The sequence below is a fragment of the Hordeum vulgare genome, chromosome 3H (assembly GCF_904849725.1).
Source record: "Hordeum vulgare subsp. vulgare chromosome 3H, MorexV3_pseudomolecules_assembly, whole genome shotgun sequence".
Classification (NCBI taxonomy): Eukaryota; Viridiplantae; Streptophyta; class Magnoliopsida; order Poales; family Poaceae; genus Hordeum; species Hordeum vulgare.
Genome location: NC_058520.1, coordinates 107,839,463 through 107,863,765, shown reverse-complemented (window position 1 = coordinate 107,863,765; position 24,303 = coordinate 107,839,463). Strand labels below are relative to the sequence as shown.

The following is a 24,303-nucleotide window of genomic DNA, read 5'->3' as shown; positions in this document are numbered from 1 at the left end:
TGTGGCCTCCGGCCATTTGTCGGAATCTGGGCCCACCATTGCTTCTCCATAGCTCGTAGGTTCATTGTTGTCCAACAACATGACCTCCAAGACAGGGTTACCATATCACTCTGTTGTAGTATGTGACCTTGTCGACCTACGAGGTTTGTAGTAACTTGATCCGAAGCTTCACGATCACTATCATGATCTTCCACTTCAGTTGATGTAGGCGCCACATGAACAACTTCCTGCACCCATCTACACAGTGGTTGAAGTGAAGGTTCAATAACCTTATCATGTTTCCACCATGCTCCCACTCAATTGTTTCGAGAGAAACGTTTTCTCGAGAAAGTACCTGTTTCTAGAAACAAACACTTTGATTCCGGATCTGAGATAGGAGGTATACCCAACTTTTTTGGGTGTCCTATGAAGAGGCATTTATCCGCTTTGGGTTCGAGCTTATCACGCTGAATTTTTTTCACATAAGCGTTGCAGCCCCAAACGTTTAAGAAACGGCAGCTTAGGTTTCTCCAAACCATAGTTCATACGGTGTCATCTCAACAGAATTACGTGGTGCCCTATTTAAAGTGAATGCGGTTGTCTCTAATGCATAACCCATAAACGATAGTGGTAATTCGATAAGAGACATCATAGTATGCACCATATCAGATAGGACGCGGCTATGACATTCGGACACACCATCACACTATGGTGTTCTAGGTGGCATGAGATGTGAAACAATTTTCACATTGTCTTAATTGTGTACCAAACTCGCAACTCAGATATTCATCTCTATGATCATACCATAGAAATTTTATCCTCTTGTCACAATGATCTTCAGCTTCATTCTGAAATTACTTGAACCTTTCAATAATTGAGACGTGTGTTTCATCAAGCAAATACACTAGTATATACTCAAATTATCTGTGAAGTAAGAACATAATGATATCCACTGGGTGCCTCAGCACTCATTGGAGTGCATACATCAAAATGTATTACTTCCGATAAGTTACTTTCTTGTTCCATCTCACTCGAAAACGAGGCCTTCAATCACTTTGCCCATGTGGTATGATTTGCATGTCTCAAGTGATTCAAAATCAAGTGAGTCTAAACAATCCATCTGCATGGAGTTTCTTCATACGTTTACACCAATAGGCATGGTTCGCATGTCTCAAACGATTAAAAAACAAGTGAGTCAAAGATCCATGAGTATGGAGCTTCTTCATGCGTTTTACAGACTCAAGCGGTAGTGCCACAAGTAAGTGGTACTATCATTACTACTTTGCATCTTTTAGCAACAATATCATGACCATGGGTATCACTACAATCAAGATTCAGTAAATCATTGAAGGTATTTATTCAAGCAAATAGAATAACCATTATTCTCTTTAAATGAATAATCGTATTGCAATAAACATGATCTAATCATGTTCCTGCTCGATGCAAACACCAAATAACATTTATTTAGGTTTAACACTAATCCCGATGGTAGAGGGAGTGTGCGATGTTTGATCACATCAACCTTGGAAACACTTCCAACACATATTATCACCTCGCATTTAGCTAGTCTCTGTTTAGTCCGTAGCTTTTATTTCGAGTTCCTAACACTTAGCAACCGAACCGGTATCTAATACCGTCATTATACTAGGAGTACTAGTAAAGTACACATCAATATCTTGTATATCCAATATGCTTTTGTCGACTTTGTCAGCCTTCTCATCTACCAAGTATCTAGGGTAGTTCCTCTTCAGTGACTGTTCCCCTCATTACAGAAGCACTTAGTCTCGGGTTTGGGTTCAACCTTGGGTCTCTTCACTAGAGCAGCAACTGGTTTGCCGTTTCATGAAGTATCCCTTCTTGCCCTTGCCCTTCTTGAAACCAGTGGTTTTACTAGCCATCAACAATTGATGCTTCTACTTGATTTCTACTTCCGCGGTGTCAAACATCGCGAATAGATCAAGGATCATCATATCTATCCTTGATATTTTATAGTTCATCACGAAGCTCTAGTAGCTTGGTGGCAGTGACTTTGGAGAACCATCACCATCTCATCTGGAATATCAACTCCCACTCGATTCAAGCGATCATAGCACTCAAACAGTCTGAGCACATGCTCAACGATTGAGATTTTATCCCTTACTTTGTAGACAAAGAATCTTGTCGGAGGTCTCATACCTCTCAACAAGTGCACGAGCATGAAATCCCAATTTCATCTCTTGGAACATCTCATATGTTCCGTGATGTTCAAAACGTCTTCAGTGCCTTAATTCTAAGCCGTTAAGCATTACGCACCGAACTATCACGTAGTCATCAAAAACGTGTATGTCAGATGTTCGCAACATGCACAGATCACGCTCGAGGTTCAACACACCGAGGAGTGCATTAAGTGCATAAGCTTTCTACGCAGCAATGAGGACAATCTTCAGTTTACAGACCCAGTCCGCATAATTGCTACTATCAACTTTCAACTAAATTTTCTCTAGGAACATATCTAAAACAGTAGAGCTATAGCGCAAGCTATAACATAATTTGCAAATACCTTTTGACTATGTTCATGATAATGAGTTCAATTAATCACATAACTTAAGAACTCCCACTCAAATAGACATCCCTCTAGTCATTCGAGTGGCGGATGATCCAAATCGACTAACTCAAGTCCGATCATCACGTGGGTTGAGTTTAGCTTCAATTGTGAACATCTCCATGTTGATCATATCAAATATGATGCATGGTCGACCTTTCGGTCTCTTGTGTTCCGAGGCCATGTCTGTACATGCTAGGCTCGTCAAGTTTAACCAGAGTTTTCTGCGTGTGCAACTGTTTTGCACCCATTGTATGTGAATGTTGAGTCTATCACACCCGATCATCACCTGGTATCTCGAAACGACAAACTGTCGCAACGGTGCACAGTCGGGGAGAACACAATTTTATTTTGAAATTTTAGTGAGGGGTCACCTTATAATGCTACCATCGTTCTAAGAAAAATAAGGGGCATAAAAGGATTAACATCACATGCAAATGTTAAGTGACATGATATGGCCATGAACTTGTGCTTCTTGATCTCCATCACCAAAGCACTAGCATGATCTCCATCATCACCGGCGCTGCACCATGATATCCATCATCGTGTCGCCATCGAGGTTGTCGCACTATGTATGCTATTACTACTAAAGCTACAACCTAGCGATATAGTAAAAGCATGTGCAAGCACAAACGTTAGTTTAAAGACAACCCTATGGCTCCTGCCGGTTGCCGTAGCATCGACTTCCAAGTCGATATTTAACTATTACAACATGATCATCTCATACATCCAATATATCATATCATGTCTTTGGCCATATCAAATCACATGCATACCCTGCAAAAACAAGTTAGACGTCCTCTAATTTGTTGTTGGATGTTTTACGTGGCTGCTATGGGTATCTAGTATGATCGCATCTTACTTATGCAAAGCCACAACGGTGATATGCAAATTGCTATTTAACCTTCTCCATGGACCGCCTTGGTCAAATCCGATTCAGCTAAAGTTGAACAAACAGACACCCACCAGTCATCTTTATGCAACAAGTTGCATGTTAGTCGATGAAACCGGTCTCTCGTAAGCGTACGAGTAAAGTTGGTCTGGGCCGCTTCAATCCAACAATGTCATTGAATCAAGAAAAGGCTAAGGAAGGCAGCAAATTGAACATCAACGCCCACAAACTCTTTTTTGTTCTACTCGAGATATCATCTACGCATGAACCTAGCTCACGATGCCACTGTTGGGGAACGTTGCATGGGAAACAAAAAATTTCCTACGCACACGCAATACCTATCCATGGTGATGATCATCTATGAGAGGGGAGAGTGAATCTACATACCCTTGTAGATCGCTAAGCGGAAGCATATATAATGCGGTTGATGTAGTGGAACATCTTTGTGATCCAAATCGCAGCCCGTCCCGCGATCTCATCACGATCCGTCCAGCGATCCCGTCACGACCCATCTCGATGCGATCCCATCAGCACGCCGGCATGGTGGTGGTGGTGGTGGTGATGGACCTATTCCAGCAGGGCTTCGCCTAAGCGTTGCTGAAAACCGATCTAGAGGAAGAACTACGATCAATAGGAGAGGGTAGCACGTGGCTGAAAATTCTGTGCAAAAACCCTAAAAAACTCTAGTATATATAGGAGGAAGGAGGGGGAGGCTTGCCCACGAAGGGAAGCCTCCCTTGGCTCGGCCGAAGCAAGGAGGGAAGAGTCCTCCTCCAATTCCACTTGAAGGAGGACTCATTTCCCACTTGTCCACCTCTTTTGGATTTTCCACCTTTTTCCTCATTGGCCTTCTTTGGTTGATTGGCCAGCCCACCAGGGGCTGTTGCGCCACCCAAAGTACATGTGGCCCTCTTAGGGAGTGTGGGACCACTAGGTGGACACTCTGAACCCATTCGTCACTCCCGGCACACTTCCGGTAATGCCCGAAACCTTTCCGGAATTAAAATACCAACTTCTTATATATCAATCTTCGTTTCCGGACCATTTCACAACTCCTCGTGATGTCCTAGATCTCATCTGGGACTCCTACCAACCTTCGGTCACCAACACCTATAACTCAACTATACCAAAACGTCACCGAACCTTAAGTGTGCAGACCCTGCGGGTTCATGAACTATGTAGACATGACCTGAGACACTCCCCGGTCAATAACCAATAGAGGGAACTGGATGTCCATATTGGCTCCTACATATTCTAAGAAGATATCTATCGGTTGAACCTCTATGTGAAGGATTCAGATAATCCCGTATGCAGTTCCCTTTGTCCTTCCGTATGTTACTTGCCCGAGATTCGATCGTCTGTACCTCTATACCTAGTTCAATCTTGTTAGCAGCAAGTCTCTTTACTCGTTCCGTAATACAAGATCCCGTTACTAACTTCTTAGTCACATTGCTTGCATGGCTTATTGTGATGTTGTATTACCGAGTGGGCCCCGAGGTACCTCTCCATCACACGGAGTGACAAATCCCAGTCTTGATCCATGCCAACCTAACATACACCTTTGGAGATACATGTAGAGCACCTTTATAGTCACCCAGTTACGTTGCGACGTTTGATAACAGACAAGGTATTCCTCTGGTGTCCGGGAGTTCCATGATCTCATTGTCATAGGAACATATACATCGACATGCAGAAAACAGTAGCAATAAACTGACACGATCATATGCTACGTTCATAGTTTGGGTCTTGTCCATCACATCATTCTCCTAATTATGTGATCCCGTTATCAAGTGTCAACACTTGTCTATGGCCAGGAAACCTTGACCATCTTTGATCAACGAGATAGTCAACTAGAGGCTCACTAGGGTCAGTGTTTTGTCTATGTATCCACACATGTATTTGAGTTTCCAATCAATACAATTATAGCATGGATAATAAATGATTATCATGAACAAAGAAATATAATAATAACTAATTTATTGTTGCCTCTAGGGCATATTTCCAACAGTCTCCCACTTGCACTAGAGTCAATAATCTAGTTCACATCACTATGTGATTGCAATGAATCTAACACCCATACAGTTCTGGGGTTCGATCATGTCTTTCTTGTGAGAGAGGTTTTTAGTCAACATGTCTGAACCTTTCAGATCCGTGTGTGCTTTACAAATCTCTATGTCATTCTATAGATGCTGCTACCACGCGCCATTTGGAACTATTCCAAATGACTGCTCCATTATACGAATCTGGTTTACTACTCATAGTCATCTGGATTAGTGTCAAAGCTTGCATCGATGTAACCCTTTACGACGAACTCTTTTATCACCTCCATAATCGAGAAAAATCCCTTAGTCCACTAGTTACTAAGGACAACTTTTGACCGCTATCGAGTATTCCATTCCTGGATCACTTCTGTACCCCTTGACAGATTCATCGCAAGGCACAGATCAGGTGTCGTACACAACATAGCATACTACAGAGCCTATGACTAATGCATAGGGGACGACCTTCGTCTTTTCTCTTTCTTCTATCGTGGTCGAGCTTTGAGTCTTAGTCAAATTCACACCTTACAACACAGCTAAGAACTCCTTTGCTAATCTATTTTGAACTGCTTCAAAAGTTGTCAAGGCAAGTACATGTCATGTCCCTTTCTATCACCCGGATTGAGCACCGCAAGATTGAACCCACTACAACACACCCCTCTCATTGAGGATATATCAATCTAGTTGGCCAAACCAAATCAATGGATCAGATAGATTTAGGAACCTATGGTAATCATGCAAATAAGAATAATATAATTCAGAGAAGGCTCAAATCTTTATCATGAATAATCTGAACATAAACCCACAATTCACCGGATTCCAACAAATGCACCGCAAGAAGTGATTACATCCTATATATCATGACGAAGATGCGATGAAATTTGTATTGAAGAACACACAGAGAGAGAGAGAAAGAGAGAGAGAGAGAGACATCTAGATACTAGCTATGGACCCGTAGGTCTATCATAAACTACTCACACATCACCATGGAAGCAGAAAGGTTGATGTATAAACCCTTCATGATCGACCCCCCTCTGGCAGGGCATTGGAACAGGGCTCCAGATGGTCACACGATGGAACACACACTTGCGACGGCGGAAAAAGTGTTTTAGGAGCTTCCCTAGGGGTATTAGAATATATGAGGATTTATAAGCCACATAACTATGTCGGGAGAGGAGGGGGCGACCCAGAAGCTAAAAAGGCACGACCACCCCCTTGGGCACGCCATGTTGGCCCATGGGGCCCTTGTGCATCCCCCGACCTTCTACCAAAGCTTCCATGTCATATTTTGGTCCGGTAAAAATCATCAAAAAGTTTCATGGTATTTGGACTCGGTTTGGTATTGCAAACCTGAAAAGCAAACACCATGCAGAAAACATCAATTGACACTTGGCACTATGTTAGGTTAGCGCTCAAAAATAATATGAATCAGAAAATAAATGCACGAAAAGTATCCTAGAATGATAACATGATAGCATGGACCAATAACAAATTATAGAAACGTTTGAAACGTATCAGCATCCCCATGCTTAATTCCCGCTCCTCCTCGAGTAGGTAAATGATAAAAACATAATTTTTGATGTGACATGCTACCCAACATGTAATCTATTGGAGCTATGATCATTGAGAAATGATGAATTAACAAACATAAACATAGTAATATCCGTGAACATAAGTAAATTGATCACCAATGTTCAAAATATATGATCCTTAAAGAATGTTTACTGCCCATTAATTTTCTCATATTAGCATGGCATGGCTCCATCTTCACCACATAAATACAAATGTCAAGCACCACAATGTTAAGCCAGGGATTTGGATCGTACTTTGTAATGCTCTTCAACTTTTTATTACTCACTCAATACATGAGTGTGAACCATGGCCATAGCATATAGGTGGAATAGAATATGGTGGTAGGTTTCAAAGGGGTAAACATTGGAGAAGAAAGTATCACATCAACTCGGCGTATCAATAGGCTATAGAGATGCCCATCAATAGATATCTTTGCGAGGAGTAGGGATGGCCATGCAACGGATGCACTAGAACTATAAGTGTATGAAAGCACGATTGAAGCTAAGTGGGTGTGCATCCGACTTGCTTGCTCATGAAGAACTCGGGCATTCGAGGAAGCCCGTCATCGGAATATACAAGCCAAGTTTTATAATGAAAAATTCCCACTAGCATATGGAAGTGACAAATATGAGACTCTCTATATGAAAAACATGGTGCTCCTTTGAAGCACAAGTGTGGTAAAAGAGGTAGTAGCACTATCCCTTCTCTCTTTTCTCACATTTTTTCTTTTATTTTTATCCATTTTTTCTTTATTTCCCATTTTTTATTTCTTTTTTGTTTTTATTTTCTTATTTTATTTTATTTTTTGTCACGAGTCTCATACCGAATTGTGTGAGAATCATTGTCTCGATCGTCCTTTCGGCATCGAGATAGTTCCCTAATAATGAATAACGTCACACTTCTATTTACTTACAACTCGATATGAAAAACTACTAAATAATATGACTCTATATGAATGCCTCTAGCAGTGTACCAGGATGTGCAATGATCTAGCATAACATGTATGATAATGATGAACGGTGGCTTTGCTGCAAAGACCATGTCAGCTACATGATCATGCAAATAAATATGACAATGAGTGTACTAGTCATATGATATGACGATGGAAGTTGCATAGACATTTATCTCAGAATGGCTAAGAAAATGCCATGATAGGTAGATATGGTGGCTATTTCAAGGAAGATATAAGGTGGCTTATGTGGAATAGAGCATATAACGTTGTCGGGTTTGGATGCACCGGCGAAGTTTGCACAAATACTTGAGGTGAGAATGGGCAATCCACGATACCGAAGAGGCTAGCAAATATGAGGTGGTGAGAGTGCGTACATCCATGGATTCACATTAGTCATAAAGAAATCTCATACTTATCACAAGGTTTTATTAGATCTCTCTCTCTAAGAAAAGTACTACTCGCATGCCCCTAGAGGGGATGGGGGGAGGTGTTAACTATCGCGCACCCCCGACCTAATCAACACATGATTTCGACGAGGAATAAGAATGCTCACACATCATTTGCATGCCATATCCAATATTTAGGTGAAAAACAAAATAAAATCCTCTAACTATCGTTATTTTTACTAACCAACAACCGTGCACTCACACCCTTTCAAATTACCACATCAATATCATTAACCAACAATTTCTGTTTTATGTGCTACATGTCGTTCTGATTATGCACTCCTTGAATACCTATTATTTTTTGACTAGTCTTATAACCCATGCAAATTACCATCACTATTTAATAATTCTCATACAAATTTAAGTGAAGAATGAGAGTACAATTATTTATATAAAATATATACGCCACCGTGCTCTAAAATACATAAGTGGAGTACTAGTGCAACTTCTTAGCTCAAAAGATATAAGTGAAGCACAAAGAGTATTATATCAAATCATGATGAACATATGTCTCTCTCGTGTAGGTGTGTACAGAAAACAATGATTGTGGAAATATAAATCTAAAGCAAACTAAACAAATGACGCTCAAGGCAAAACTCATATCATGTGATGAATAAAAATATAGTTCCAAGTCACATACTGATGGATTTAGACGAAAGAGGGGATGCCTTCCGGGGCATCCCCAACCTTAGATGCTTGACTCTTCCTAGAATTTTACTTGGGGTGCCTTGTGCATCCCAAAGCTTAATCTCTTTGCGCTCCTTACTACTTCATCAATCGTAATAACACCCAAAACTTGAAAACATCGCCACACAAAACTCAACATAAACCTTCGTGAGATCCATTAGTATAATAGGCGAACCATAAACATTAGGTACTATGATTAATCGATTCATATTTTATTATTGCATAAGTTACTGTATTTTAACTTCTCCATGACTTATGGCCCCAGATATAATCCATAACAGCTTCAAAACAAGTAAACTATGCAAGCAAAATAGATTTTTTCTAAAACAGAACATTTTTGTAGTGATCTGCAAAAACACCATGCTTATCTAACTCGAGAACTTCTGAAACATTAAGAAAACTTGAGGAATTTGTATACCAAACTTTGTAAAAAATTCACATAAAAATACATTATAGTAAAATTAGAGAAATTCTACACTAGAAGTCAAAAGTTTCTGTTTTTGCACTATAACAATTCTACATATCATTCAAATCATCCCAAAGGCTTTACTTGGCACAAGCTCTAATTTAGATATAAAAGTAGAATCATTACAGTACCAATAATCATGTTATATCACATAAACATAAAGTAAAATAAGGAAAATAAGATAACTATAAGTTTGCCTCCCAACCAGCACTATTGTTTTACTCCCCTAGCTAGGCATAATGAATATGATGAAGTGTTGTCATCTTCCTTGATAAGGGATCCATTACCCCTCACATTTTTTCTCTATTTTACCAAAGAGCATCAAGCTTTTATTATAAAGCATCAAGCCTCTTATCCTGTATCATAACATTGCTATTGACATTAATAACAAGATTGAACAACCCTCTAAAGTTGGACTCCGTACTAGCTCTAGTTTCCTTTATTAGCTCAATTTGACAATAACTCACTAATATGGTTGGTTCAACGGTCTCTATCTTGGGTTTTCCAAGTATGTCTTTCATCTTATCATAGGTGTCAAAAGCATCATTATCAAGGAAATATTTTTCAAACATAGAATCCAAGACACGTCTATCACATAGAAATAGTCCAACATAAAGACTTCTAAGTAGCAATATAATATGACTCTAGGGATTACTTCTCATTTGCATCTCTAATAATGTAAAACAAGCTTCCTTAAGGGACTCATCACACATTTGCTTAAAATCCAAAAACCTAGAACCCTCTCCCAAATAAGCAAGAGAAGGCATGTCCGGAGTACATCTACCCATAACAACAAGCACAGAAGTAAGCAAGTGAGTAAATCAAGCAAACAAGTAAACTAGCAAAGGTAATTATTTTTGTATTTTTGATTTTTATAGAAAGCAAAATATGACAGCAAATAAAAAGTAGAATAAGTGAATAATAATTTGTGAGAAGGTACTTCATCGTAAGTTGATGATACTCCCCGACAATGACGCTAGAAATCCTTCCTGATACTTGTGATCTACATTAGGTTTGTTCCCAAAAAGGAGGGGATGATGCAACACAATATAGATAAGTATTTCTCTCAGTGAGAACCAAGGTTATCGAAGCAATAGGAGTATCACACAACTTCCCGTCTTCAGAACCTACACACAAAAGAGCACACACTTGCACCTAACACGGGGAAAAGGGTTGGTAATTCCCTTGGACTCCTTACTTGAAAGAAAATGAGTAGTGTAGATGATAGTTGGATAAATATGAAGTGGAAAATAAATAAAAAGTAAATAAATATAGCAAGGTATTGATAGCGTTTAAATACATACATACATACATACATACATATATATATATATATATATATTAATAGACCTGGGGTCCATAGTGTTCTCTAGTAGATTCTCTCTCGAAGAAGGCATACGATGGGTAAACAAATTACTATTGAGAAATTGATAGAAAAGCGCATAGCTATGCAATATTTATTCACGACAATGATAGTGTGTATATAGGCATCACGTCCATAAACATGTAGATCAACTCCTGCATGCATCTACCACTATTACTCCATCCATCGACCGCTATCCAACATGCATATAGAGTATTAAGTAAAATCGAGTAATGCTTGGAGAATGATGACATGATGTAGAAAGAGTAAATTTAATTACAATGAATGAACTCCATCGTTTTATTCTTAATGGAAGCAATAGAAATACAGGTCTTGTCCCCTACTTTGTCACTGGGATATAGAGCACCACAAGATTGAACCCGCTACAACCCGCCTCTCTCACTGAAGATAAACCAATCTAGTTGGCCAAACAAAACCGATAGATCGAAGAGAATTACGAAGCTATAATGATCATGCAAATAAGAATCAAATAAAATTTCATAGAAGGCTCTAATCTTTTTTCATGAATAATGTGAATATAAACCCACAATTCATTAGATCCCAACAAACACACCGCACAAAGTGATTACATAAGATACATCACCGCAGGAATCACGGTGATCATGGCAACCAAGAACACACACACGCACAAACACACACACATACACCCCCCCCACACACACACACACACATATATATATATATATACAGAATAATTAAAATATTTAAAATTAATCTAAACTATATTAAGTTCCAAATTCAGGTTTTAATGTTGATATACGTGATTACGTATACGAGTTATTAAATTAAATACAAAGTTATTTATTTATTTTATATTATTTTTAATACAAAGTGTTTTTTAAATTATTTCGCTTATATTGCAGGATCTTTGAGGGGCTGTCGAGGCCAACAAGACGACTGAGGTGTACGCGGTGGTGTAATATCCTACTCAGTACTCACCATATTTATCATTATGTTGTTTTAGATGTAGCTAAGTTCGTTCACTTGATGTTTTAGTTGCATATTTATGGAGTAAATTCCTATCGTCTTCCCAGGCAGTTCCACCCGAAGGGAACACTTCTCTACGGCCATAAGGCTCTCATTCAAATGTCATAAAAGGCTACACAGAGAACTACCGGCAGAGTTTTCTCCTATAGGATCCCTAGCATAAGAACTCGTTCCATAAATTCAAAAATAAAATACCAAGTGAAAACACGAAACTACATCATTTCCACAACATAATTTACATATGGTTTTCCCTTTCGGGAACCCCCGAAGGGTTTACACAAGGGTAAAGAAATTACCTTCTAACTACCTTCGCGAGCTTACAAATGCTCTAAATATTGTAGCTCTTTATTACACGATGAGGAAGTACTACTACTACTACTACTGAGCAAAGAGCTTGCTAGCTGAGTTGCAACTCTGTGCTCTATCTGTGGCTGGTTCTTCTCCATCTGGTGTCTCTCTTCGCAGCAAGGCTCCTCCTTTTATAGGCAAGAGAGCACCTCTTGGATGGCTTACGGGAGAAGGCTCCTCTATTATTTCCTCCTTCTTTCTCCTTGTCCATCATGCACCTAGTTTTTAGGCCTTCTAGGCTTTATAGGCTTTGTAGCCATTATAGCCCTTCTTTCTAGGGTATTGAGTGCATGTTGGAGAGATTTGCACATCGTGTCTTGGCTGCCAATGGAGGTGGCATTGTCTTCTTTTTTTGATTTTCTTCTTCGTCATGATTTTGTCTTGGACTTTAATCTTCACGAATATTACAATCTTTGGATATTCATGTGCCCGTACACTGCCTGCTGATATGTGTATGCGGGCATACTTGGCTGGAAACATGCACATGTGTGTGCATTGGCTATTGATATGCGTACGCATACATGCTGCATTTTTTTTGAGGGGGGGTCTTCCCTGCCCATATAATTGATAGTTCATATCAATATACACTAAGATTCTAAATTCCTATCAGCATTCAGTCGGAGTATATGTCCTCCGTGCCCGAATAATTGATAGTAATATCAATTCAAATTCAGTGACATTTGAAGTTGGGTTTTACTCAGGTGGCTGCCCATGCCCTGCGATATCCATATGATCCTCATCTAAGAGATGGAAATCATACTTCGTATCACATTCTTTCTTTATATCTTCAAATCTTATTTTCATTTCAACCCTTATTTCTTCTAATATCTCTTCCTTTAATTCTTTCTTCATTATTTTTGACAATTCTTCAAATCTTTTGTCCATTTCTTGATCTATATATTCACTATCCAAAGGGTCTAGGCCCTTCAGAAGGCATTCTTTATCTGTATAATTTTTTGGAGAGCCTTCTTCCTTTATATTCTTTCCTGATGATTCTCCCTTGGTTATTTTAAATATTGGCATATTAGATGCATTGTTATCTGCATTCTTTCTCTTCTGGATATAATCTTTAGCCTTGGGGTCAATATAATAGTTTTCCCCTATCATTTTTCTTGCCCAAAACAAGGCCTCATCTATACCTTCATATTTTTTGAATGTTAAGTATTGTCCCATTCGTTTTGCATCTAGTTTTTCTATCATGATGTCTTCCCATGTCAAATATATTCCGGGTTTATTTCCGTCAAACAAAACATATAATATTTCTCCTTTTTGTATTTCAGCCCTTTCTAGTTTTGCCGCCTTCATATTCATTTGGTTAAAATATTCTGCCAAGCTATTTAGAATTGATAGCATATATCCTTTTTCATGTCTCTTATTGGTATATTGGAACCAGAAATTGTCCAGTATGCACCTCTGAATTTCATCAAGCTTGATATGGGCCTTTGGCTTGAAATTGAAGGTATTTGGCTGAAATGTCTTTAGCCTGTTCTCCTCTCCAAAGAAGAAGCATTCGTCCCTGGTGGGGAATAATCCTTTCTTCATTTTTGCAAATTTGATGCACGAGAAAATATGTCAGGTAAAGTATTATCTTTTCCCTTAATATGCTCAAAAATAACTTTATAACCATTCCTAGCTATGGTGTCTTCAAATAAGACCCATCTTCTGGTTGAACTTTTCTTACTATTAATTTTATTATAATATCGACATATGGCTTCACAATCAGTTCGCACTGTAAATTCTTTGAATCCTAGATATAACCTAAAAGCATTTATTGCATTTACAACTGCAAGGATTTCACTATCAATATTATTTACCGTTTTTAACTTGTAACTTCCTCAAGCATATCTACATATTTTTTCATCTGCTTTCGGGGAATATTTATTAGGTTTTTGTTTTAATATAGCACCCCATCCTACTTTAGATGCATCTGTTTCAATAATAAAATAATTATCTTCTAGAGGCAATTCTAGGGGCTTTAAATTCTTGACTTTTTCTTTGATGGCCTTTACTAATTTTATATGTTCAGAATTAAAATATCTCTGACCATTCTTTCTTAATTTAGCATATAAAGGTCCGGCTAGCTGTGCTAGGTTATCTATGTAATTTCTTGCATAGTTTACAATTCCTAAGAATTGTTGTAGAACTTTTTTATCACTCATATTATCACGAAACTCTAAAATTTTCTTTGCAATGTGTTCTTGCAAATATATTTTTCCTTCTCCTATTTCATGACCAAGGAAATTTATTCTTTCTTTACAAATTTCCATCTTCTTTTTTGATAATATGAGCCCATTTTGTTCTACCTTGCGAAAGAACACTTCGAGATGGGCTATATGCTCTTTATATGATTTTGAGAATACTAACAAATCATCTACGTATACTAATATAAAGGTGTGGTTCTCATTAAATATATTTTGCATTTTCCTTTGAAATAGTGCAGATGCATTCTTTAGACCCAATGGCATTACTAGCCATTCATAATGGCCTTGTGGACAAGTAAAAGCAGTCCATGGAATGGATTCTTTGTCCAATTTCACTTGCCAAAACCCTGCTTTTAAGTCAAATTTAGAGAAAAATTTGCTTCCTTGTATTCTATTGATCCATTCCTGTTTATTAGGTATGTTGTATGCATCATCTACCGTATTATCATTAAGCCTTTTAAAGTTAATTACCATTCTGGATTTACCTCTCACCTCTTCAGCATGATTTCTCACTATAAAAGCAGCAGACCTATGAGGAATTCTACTTTCTCTAATTGCTTTTAATTTTAATAATTCCTCAATATGCATTTTGAACTCTTCAATATCTTTAGGAGTAGCTTCTATTGGCCCTGACTTAATGATATAGTATGGATTTATAATATTTATTTTGCAAACTATAGAGTTCCTTTCCCAATGTTTCATCGGTATTTCCCCTATAATTTGTATGTTTTCTAATCTTTGCACTATCTTATCTATATCTTTTTTGGATTTTATGTCTCTATACCAATTTGGTGAAAATGATTGTAATGCTATGCATTCTGTACTTGTATTTTCTATATGATATTCTTCTATGGTCTCACTAAGTTCTTCATCTTTACAGAATTCAAGGGCTACCTCTGGACTTGTACTATATTCTCCATCCAAATTAGATATCTCTGCATTTTGCAAAGCTTTTCTTTGCTTTCTTACTTCAGATATGTATGGGAGATTATCTTGATAAGGGATAAATGTAACCCCTTCTTCATGTATAATTGTAGTTTGTAAGGACTGTTGTAAAAACCTTAACCCTATTATCATGTCATCGTTTATTACTGATAAATCTCTTATTGTAATTTCATCTATTATATATTTCGTGCCATTTATGTATGCTTCAATATTATATGCTAACTGGTTGTGGATTTTCTTTATTCCTGACATATCGGTAGATACTTCAGCTTTATTATTATCTATAGTTTCAACTATTTCTGGACATCTCATGAAATATTTATCATGTATGATGTTCTTTGTGCAACCCGTATCTAGTAGCGCTAACACTTTATAAGAGATGTTTGGCTTTAGAACTATTCTAACTGGGATTCTTATCCCTAGCACTTCTTTGAATGGTAATCGAACAATATATTTGTTTCCAAAACTAGTTATTGCATCTTTTAATTGTATTAATTTATCTCCTTTTTTATCCCTTATTGTTATCATTTGTTCTTTCATCTCTGTGATTTTTGCAACCTTATTATCTTGCTCTTTATTATCTTCTAATTCATCCTTTAGCTTTTCGAATTCTGCTTCTAGCTTATTTATTCTATTTTCTAAGTTTCTAACCCTGCTGGATAATATTCTTTCTTCTGGTTCCCATTCTATTTCCTGTCTCCATTTTTGATTATTGACTTTTAGACAGGAGGTACATGCTTGCTTTAAGCATAAACTACATGTGAATCTATTATCTTGGCTAGGATAATATATACAGAAAGCACATTTTATGTTATAATCCCCTTTTCCTTTAATCCAGTCATGTTCACAATCTACTTGATTCATCATTTCGATCTTTAAACCGGCTAATTCATCAATTAGGTCTATTTCATCATTGCTTGATTCATATTCTGGAGTCTCATTTTCTACTTCATCTGTCTCTATGATTGAATATATTGACTCATCGTCTTTTATTTCATCATCACATACCAATATATTCTCATTAACACTATCTACTATTAATACTCTCTCTTGCTCCTCATATTTGCTAAAGTACCTTTTCTGGTCTTTATTAGGGCTAGTTCTACTTAAGTGATCGGGAGAGTTACATATGAAACACCTGCATGTTTTATCATATGATTTCTTAGGATTATATCTTCTTACATTTCTTTTATGCAAGAATGGGGCTCTATTATCGGACCTTCTCAAGAAATATCTTTTCTTTGTTCTAAAATTTCTATTATCTCTCCTTTGTGGTTTATAATATTTGTTTTTCCGATGCCTTTCTTCTCCATACGTAAGCGGTATTTGGACAATGTTAATGCAGAAATTGTAATCTGACTTCTTCATAGACCTTTGGGCTTGTATGCCTGTACATACCTTTCTTAATTGTTTAAAAACAAATGTTATGGCTTGAGATATATTTACCACGTTTCCGCCTGTTTCTTTTTTATATTCTTCAAATATTATGGATCCTAGAGGGTCTGGGAACTTATTAAAATATCTTCTACAACACCTACATTAAACCCTTGCTCCGCAGTGGTAGCATTATATAAATAATGTTGAGAGAATTCTTTTATTCCTTTCCAGCTAGTTAATGTTATTTTTTCTATTTCTCTCAACCTTTCGTTTTGTAGTGAGGTATATCCTAATTCCGGGTCTTCTACGATGATCACATTTGAAATAACATTTGCAAAGTTATTAGGGTTACTTCCGGCCCTTTTTAATTCTTCATACTGATTAGGATATGTCTCTACCCATTGTTCCCATAGAACTTTTACAGATTCTCCTAAAAATGTTTCAAGATATGTTAACATATCTTCTACCTTAGTTCCTATATTATACTGGTTTTGTATATATTTTTGAACTATTAAACCTTTCCATATGCTGATTATATTCGGCCAATCTATCGGGTCATGAGCTGCTAGGTTTAAAATAGCGCCATCATTCTTATAATTTTGAAATTGCACTGGCTTTTCAAAATCTCTTCTTTTAGCACCCATATATCTATATTGTCCAGGGATATATGTAGGTTGATAATCATCCTTTTCTGGAGGCCATTGTCCAGCTGATCTGGTAGGTCTCTCACTCTCTCCTTCTCTTTTTACCGAAGATTCGCCATATCCCTTTCTTCTTTTATTACTACATTCTACTTCCATAGCTTCCATTGCATTGTCTAAATTTTGTAGTCCCACATCATCTAGTGAGTTATAAAAATCACTATTCTGCTCCGAATCATTATAATTTTCATCTTCTAACCACATATCTTTTACTAATTCCTCTTCCTCTTCATAACTTTCTAGTAATAACTTATTATTTATATCCCATTGCTCTTCTTCACTAACAACTTCTTCTTCCTGAGCAATATTCTTATCTCTATCAGTGATAGCATCATTATTACTGCCAGCATGTTCTCCCCTTTCAATTGATGATGTATTTGGCATAATTGAACCACTAGTTACCAACTTTTTCTTATTTTTTAGTTTTTTTAACCTTGCAATTTCTCTAATTATAAACAATTATCTTTCTCTTATCTTAGGCCAATCTTTTGTCATAGAATTTTTATATTCCCAATCTATATGCTTTAGCTTATTTTCCCAGTGAATTATTTCATCATCTAAATTAGCCTTTTCCATGCATTCGGTCACACCTTTATTCTTATCGTCAATAGATTCTGTTTCTGACATAAAGGATTCTGCGTCTTCTATTGATGCCGATTTATAGTTCATAAATCTAATGCTACTACTTCCTTCACAATTTTGATAACTTATATAGTTTTCAGGTTGCTTTAATTCTTTTTTCTCTATTAATTCACCAATCTTCCATTCTTCTCCCGCTCTTTCTTCAGAACCAATTTTAAGTGGATTCATAAATTTAATACCCTTTGATTGCATACTATCAATTACATCGCTCACATTAACTCTATATCTAGAGTTACTTCTGTTAGTGAGCCTTCCTATAAATTCTATGCTTACTAACAAATTTGTTCCTTTAAAATCTTCATATCCCTTAGTTTGGAAACCAAAACTCATTTTTTCAATAAATTCTTTTACAGGCATCATTAGGTCTGGAGCTATATAGGTTATTAATCTATTTTCATTCATGTCTCCTTCTAAAAATCCTAATGCTGCTTTATCTACTGATTCCCACCTTCGGTCTAATAGAGTTATAAGCACCTTTGCTGCTAATTTCTTTCTTGTCATACCTTTAACTCCTATAATATACATACCTTGATGAATATATTTGTAACCACAATATTTTAGTTCATTTTCAATATTTTTTCTTACTATTCTTAAATCAACTGGGTGTGTTAACACACTTAGTTCTACTTCTCTTGATATTCGGTATAACCCGCTCTTACTCTCAAACATACCCATGTGATATACCTGTTGCGGTTTTATTTTTCTTAGGGTATCCTTTTGATATCTTTCGAGGTCTCTCTGAATATCTATAACTTCTTCAATACTATCAATATCATCGCCTTTACATGATAATCTATGCTTCATTGCGAGTGGTCTTGAGTCTTGCCTTACTAACTGGAGGGTTTTATCTCTTCTAAGGAAGCCTTTAGATATGTCCATTTTTCTGAATTAATATTTCTTGATGATGTTACGATTCCAGATGACGATAGCACAATTTCTTTGTTGTTTTGGACACTTTTTAGCTTGTCTAAAACTTGAATTAATAGCTGAAGAATTGTATTATTTTGTCTTATTATAATTTTAGAGTCTTCTTTTGGTGAGTCGTGATCAAAAAATCCTACAGGAGGTGACAAGTATTTGGCTACTTCGTTTAATGCTTGGCTATATTCAGCCATATAATTATGAGACAATCAAAGTTTTAACTTCTTGTAGCAACTTCTTTATATCGAGTATATCTTGTCTTGCTTCTGTGCGAGGGAGTGAGTCTTTGCCTTTACTTAGGTAACGGCCAATTGACAACACTTCTTTAATATAATCGTTATTCTTGCAAAGTACGTTCTGCCTGGCCTTTGCTTCTTCTAGCTTATGTAAGATGAGATCGATTTTATTGTTCAGACCAGATTATTTATCCGCAAGATTTTGGTATTCTTTGGATAAACTCTCAAATTTTTTGTCTAAATTATCTTGTCTTTTCCCCCAAGATACGTAAAAGTTATATATCAAATCGACAATTGTATTTAGCTGGCTATGAGATGTATGCCAGGTATGCTCTTCAGAAGGATTTATTCTGCACCTTATATTAATATTCTCTTTAGTATTTATTACCTTACCTGCGCTAACTTCTAAATTTAAATACTTTAACCTATCAATGTTTAAAACGCTGGACCTGATACCAAATATACAGAATAATTAAAATATTTATAATAAATCTAAACTATATTAAGTTATAAATTCAGGTTTTAATGTTGATATACGTGATTACGTATACAAGTAAATACAAACTTATTTATTTATTTTATATTATTTTTAATATGAAGTGTTTTTAAATTATTTTTCTTATATTGCAGGATCTTTGAGGGCTGTCGAGGCCAACAAGACGACTGAGGTGTACGCAGTGGTGTAATATCCTACTCAGTACTCACCATATTTATCATTATGTTGTTTCAGATATAGCTAAGTTCGTTCACTTGATGTTTTAGTTGCAAATTTATGGAGTATATTCCTATCGTCTTCCCAGGCAGTTCCACCCGAAGGGAACACTTCTCTACGGCCATAAGGTTCTCATTCAAATGCCATAAAAGGCTACACAGAGAACTACCGGCAGAGTTTTCTCCTATAGGATCCCTAGCATAAGAACTCGTTCCATAAATTCAAAAATAAAATACCAAGTGAAAACACGAAACTACATCATTTCCACAACATAATTTACATATGGTTTTCCATTTCGGGAACCCCCGAAGGGTTTACACAAGGGTAAAGAAATTACCTTCTAACTACCTTCGCGAGCTTACAAATGCTCTAAATATTGTAGCTCTTTATTACAGGATGAAGTACTACTACTACTACTACTGAGCAAAGAGCTTGCTAGCTGAGTTGCAACTCTGTGCTCTATCTGTGGCTGGTTCTTCTCCGTCTGGTGTCTCTCTTCGCAGCAAGGCTCCTCCTTTTATAGGCAAGAGAGCACCTCTTGGATGGCTTCCGGGAGAAGGCTCCTCTATTATTTCCTCCTTCTTTCTCCTTGTCCATCTTGCACCTAGTTTTTATGCCTTCTAGGCTTTATAGGCTTATTAGCCATTATAGCCCTTCTTTCTAGGGTATTGAGTGCATGTTGGAGAGGTTTGCACACCGTGTCTTGGCTGCCAATGGAGGTGGCATTGTCTTCTTTTTTTGATTTTCTTCTTCGTCATGATTTTGTCTTGGACTTTAATCTTCAGGAATATTACAATCTTTGGATATGCATGTGCCCGTACACTGCCTGCTGATATGTGTATGCGGGCATACTTGGCTGGAAACATGCACATGTGTGTGCATTGGCTATTGATATGCGTACGCATACATGCTGCATTTTTTTGAGGGGGGTCTTCCCTGCCCATCAGCATATATATATATATATATATATATATATAGATAAAATGTTTGGGGCACCTAGGAGCATGGGCACGTAGCATTTAATAACGTGCATGTCTATTTATTATCATTTATGTTTTTATAAATAATTAAAACACACACTAATTGATGGAAAGAGAATAAAAAAATAAAAGGAAAGACTGTACATGTTACCATGCATTTTTTTGGATCAAGGTATACATGCATGGACGCATAGAGAGAGAGATCTAGGTACTAGCTATGGACCTACGGGTCCATGATGAACTACTCACACATCATCATTAAAGCAACAAAGTTGATTTAAAGGTCCTCCATGATCGACCCCCACCCCCTAGGCAAGGCATGAGAACAAGGCTCTAGATGGGCCCACGATAAAATAGAGACTTGCGGTCATCAATGCCACATAGTTAGTTTTCCGAAACAGCGTACCAATTTTATGATTATGTTTTGAAAAATAAAAAAATGATAGTATTTCATGGCTTTAGCCATTAATGTGGTAGTTTTTTGCTATATACTCGCCCAAGTCACAAACGCTGGTTTCTTTTGTAATACAGTGCCGTGCTTCTGCAGTCGCGCGGGTGGTGTCGTTGGTGAGGTTTTGCATGCCGCAAGCTAGGACCTGCTCGTCGTGGCCGAGCTCTGGTGTCGCCGTCCCAACTGGCTCTCGCGCCGCCATGGGCCATCGATGGCGGGTGGTAGATGAGTCATGTTGCTTCAGACAGTGCATGTAAACATAATAAACGATGCGGTGCCCACATAGTCGATCTCCCGTGCTTAGCTCGCTCGCGAAGCAACTGTGTCTCTAAATCCCAGTTCTTGGGTCCCGACTCCCAGGTCCTATTTTTTCAACTGTTTTAGCAGGACATCCTTTGTATGTGTATTGAACCTGCAAACAGGTCTGTATATTCTGAACCTGCAAACATCTCCGTTTGCTCTGTTTTTCACGTACATGCTCTGTTTTCATCACGACCAAATTTCAGTATGTTTCATGAATTTAAATATTTACTTCAGGGTCAGAAACATTCAGAACATTACCTTCCTCAAAAAGAAAAATAACAACGCTCAGAACATGCCGGCTAGGATAGAAACCTTCAGAATATGTCGGCTGACAAACATATATGACGTAAAGCAATTTTGATTCAGAAATAGCAAGGTTTATGAAATTTGGTAGTGTTCTCTTCCGGCAGTTTCGGATATGAAATCTTGCACTGCAGGAAGAGAACACTGGCAAACAAAATACTCTTTCCGCAGTTGGTGTTTGTCAGTGTTCCCGCGGTTCTGTTTTACTTCCCGCAGTGCAAGTTAGTCATGTCCTTGCTCGTACGGGCAGAACTCTCCCTAAAACAGCTCTCGGGTTGCGTTGTGCGATTGAGGAAGTTGATACTCTATGTCAACTTAAATGTAATAAGTCTGTTTAAGTAATGATAGTATTCCTTTCGCAAAAAAGAAAGTTGGTATTTAACTCATATCTACACCCTTTGTTTCGAAATAAGTGACTTCACTTTGCACTAAGTTTAGTACAAAGTTAATATAAAATTGAGTCACTTATTTTATGACGGAGGGATTAAAAGCTAATACACAATCATCCCTCCAATGTTTATTTTTCTGTGATCTAAAAACTTCTGTTTCTGTGCGTTTCTTTCTTCAGAAACCGGTTGAATACCAGAATCATTTTTGTAGTAAAAGAAATACTAAGAATCACTATCTTCTCTCCTCGTTTTATTCTTATCCTGGAAACCGTTTGCAAAAAAAGAAATGGCTCAAAATCACTACCCTAAAGGGGCGCCAAAATAGAAAAGTTACACCTACACAACCAGGGGAGCAAGCGCATGCGCCTCTCACGCTATAACTGCGCCTCCAAATCCCTCTGGCCATCCTCCAACCTAGCCGGTTCCGACGGACCGGCCTCGGCCGCAGGCGTCTTGGCGCAGCTGTCGTCGTTGTCCGTCGCCTTGGCCACCTCGGCTCGGCACACCGGGCATGTGGTGTGCGCCGTGAGCCACATGTCGACGCACGCCCTGTGGAAGAGGTGCATGCATCTAGGTAGCTGCCTGGCCACCTCGCCGTCGGCCATCGTGCAGAGGCATATCGAGCACTCCCATTGGTCACTCTCGTCGGTCGTGCCTCGGTACTCGAACTTGGGCAGCGCGGCGATGGCATCCTCGCTGAGGCCGGCAGGCTTCTTCTTGACCACCACGGACGCCCCCGCGCCTGCCGACGTCGCGGCCCCGACCGTGACCCTGTTCACGGCCCGCCGCATGAGGTAGCACCGTATCATGCAGAGCACGAAGAGGATGATGAGCAGCGAGGCGAAGGAGATGCCGAGGACCTCAAGGTAGGACGTTGTGGAGCAGCAGGCCGGGTCGTTGTTGCGGGCGGTGCGGTAGGCGTTGGACAGCCGGGAAAGCGCGAAGCAGGACTGGTCGACGGGAAGGCACCCGGTGGTCTGCTCGTGGATGCTCTTGGCTTCGGCCATCGACAGATCGCTCCGAGAAGGATGGGTTCTCCAAGTATCACTATCATTGGCAATTCGCGGTAGTGTGGAGAGGAGCGGAGCGCGTGATAAATAGGTGGGTGTCTTTCTTTGGGGTTTTGCTTTGTGGTGATGGGAGCAGAGCAACATGCGGCCGGGGGGAGAGAATGAGACGACAGTATTGTGGAAGATGCGCGACCCTTGACAGAATTAGGTTGTTGTGTGAGAGACCACTAGTGCTGCTGTATACTCCCTTGTTTTTTTCCCCGGTAGCATGGGTTCTCTTCTACTCAAAAAAAAGTTCTCCTGATGTTACTCCTAAAATGGTTTTTAGAGTAATAAAGTTGATTATACTGAGAGACCTTTAGTGCGGGAGAACTTTATCTTTTTTACCCTCCTCTCAACATAATCAACTTTATATCTATATCTATATCTATATTTATACTTTATTTATACCTATCTTCTTACTAATATAGGAAATATATATTCTTTATCCGTCATACTATTTTACAGAAAACCTTCTGATATTTTTAATATTAAACCCACAATACATATAATATTTTACAAATATTCATATCTTCTAAATCGTAACTTCAAATTTAACATGTTATATATAAAATTTAAATAAAAAAGTATGTAAAATCTGAATATGATGTTAATTTAAATGTTAACCATTAAAAAAATACTATTTAAGGTGCAATCTTAATTAATAATGCATTATCCGACTTTCTTTCATACGAGTATTGATTCGGATTGGGGATAAACACCTCAGCTAAATCAGAATTGGAGAAGAAAATGAAGATCA

General features: G+C 38.0%; 1 protein-coding gene across 1 annotated transcript; it reads right to left on the bottom strand.

The window, feature by feature from the left end:
* Positions 1-22,711: 22,711 nt before the first annotated feature.
* LOC123439627 (RING-H2 finger protein ATL80-like) lies at positions 22,712-23,689 on the bottom strand. Its single transcript, XM_045116318.1, has one exon. The coding sequence runs from the start codon at positions 23,646-23,648 to the stop codon at positions 22,869-22,871; it is 780 nt and encodes a 259-aa protein (XP_044972253.1). The 5' UTR covers positions 23,649-23,689; the 3' UTR covers positions 22,712-22,868.
* Positions 23,690-24,303: the final 614 nt, after the last annotated feature.

What these genes read in the sequence shown, in the direction of transcription:
- LOC123439627 (XM_045116318.1), bottom strand. Translation starts at nt 23,648, where the DNA reads ATGTTGCTCTGCTCCCATCACCACAAAGCAAAACCCCAAAGAAAGACA.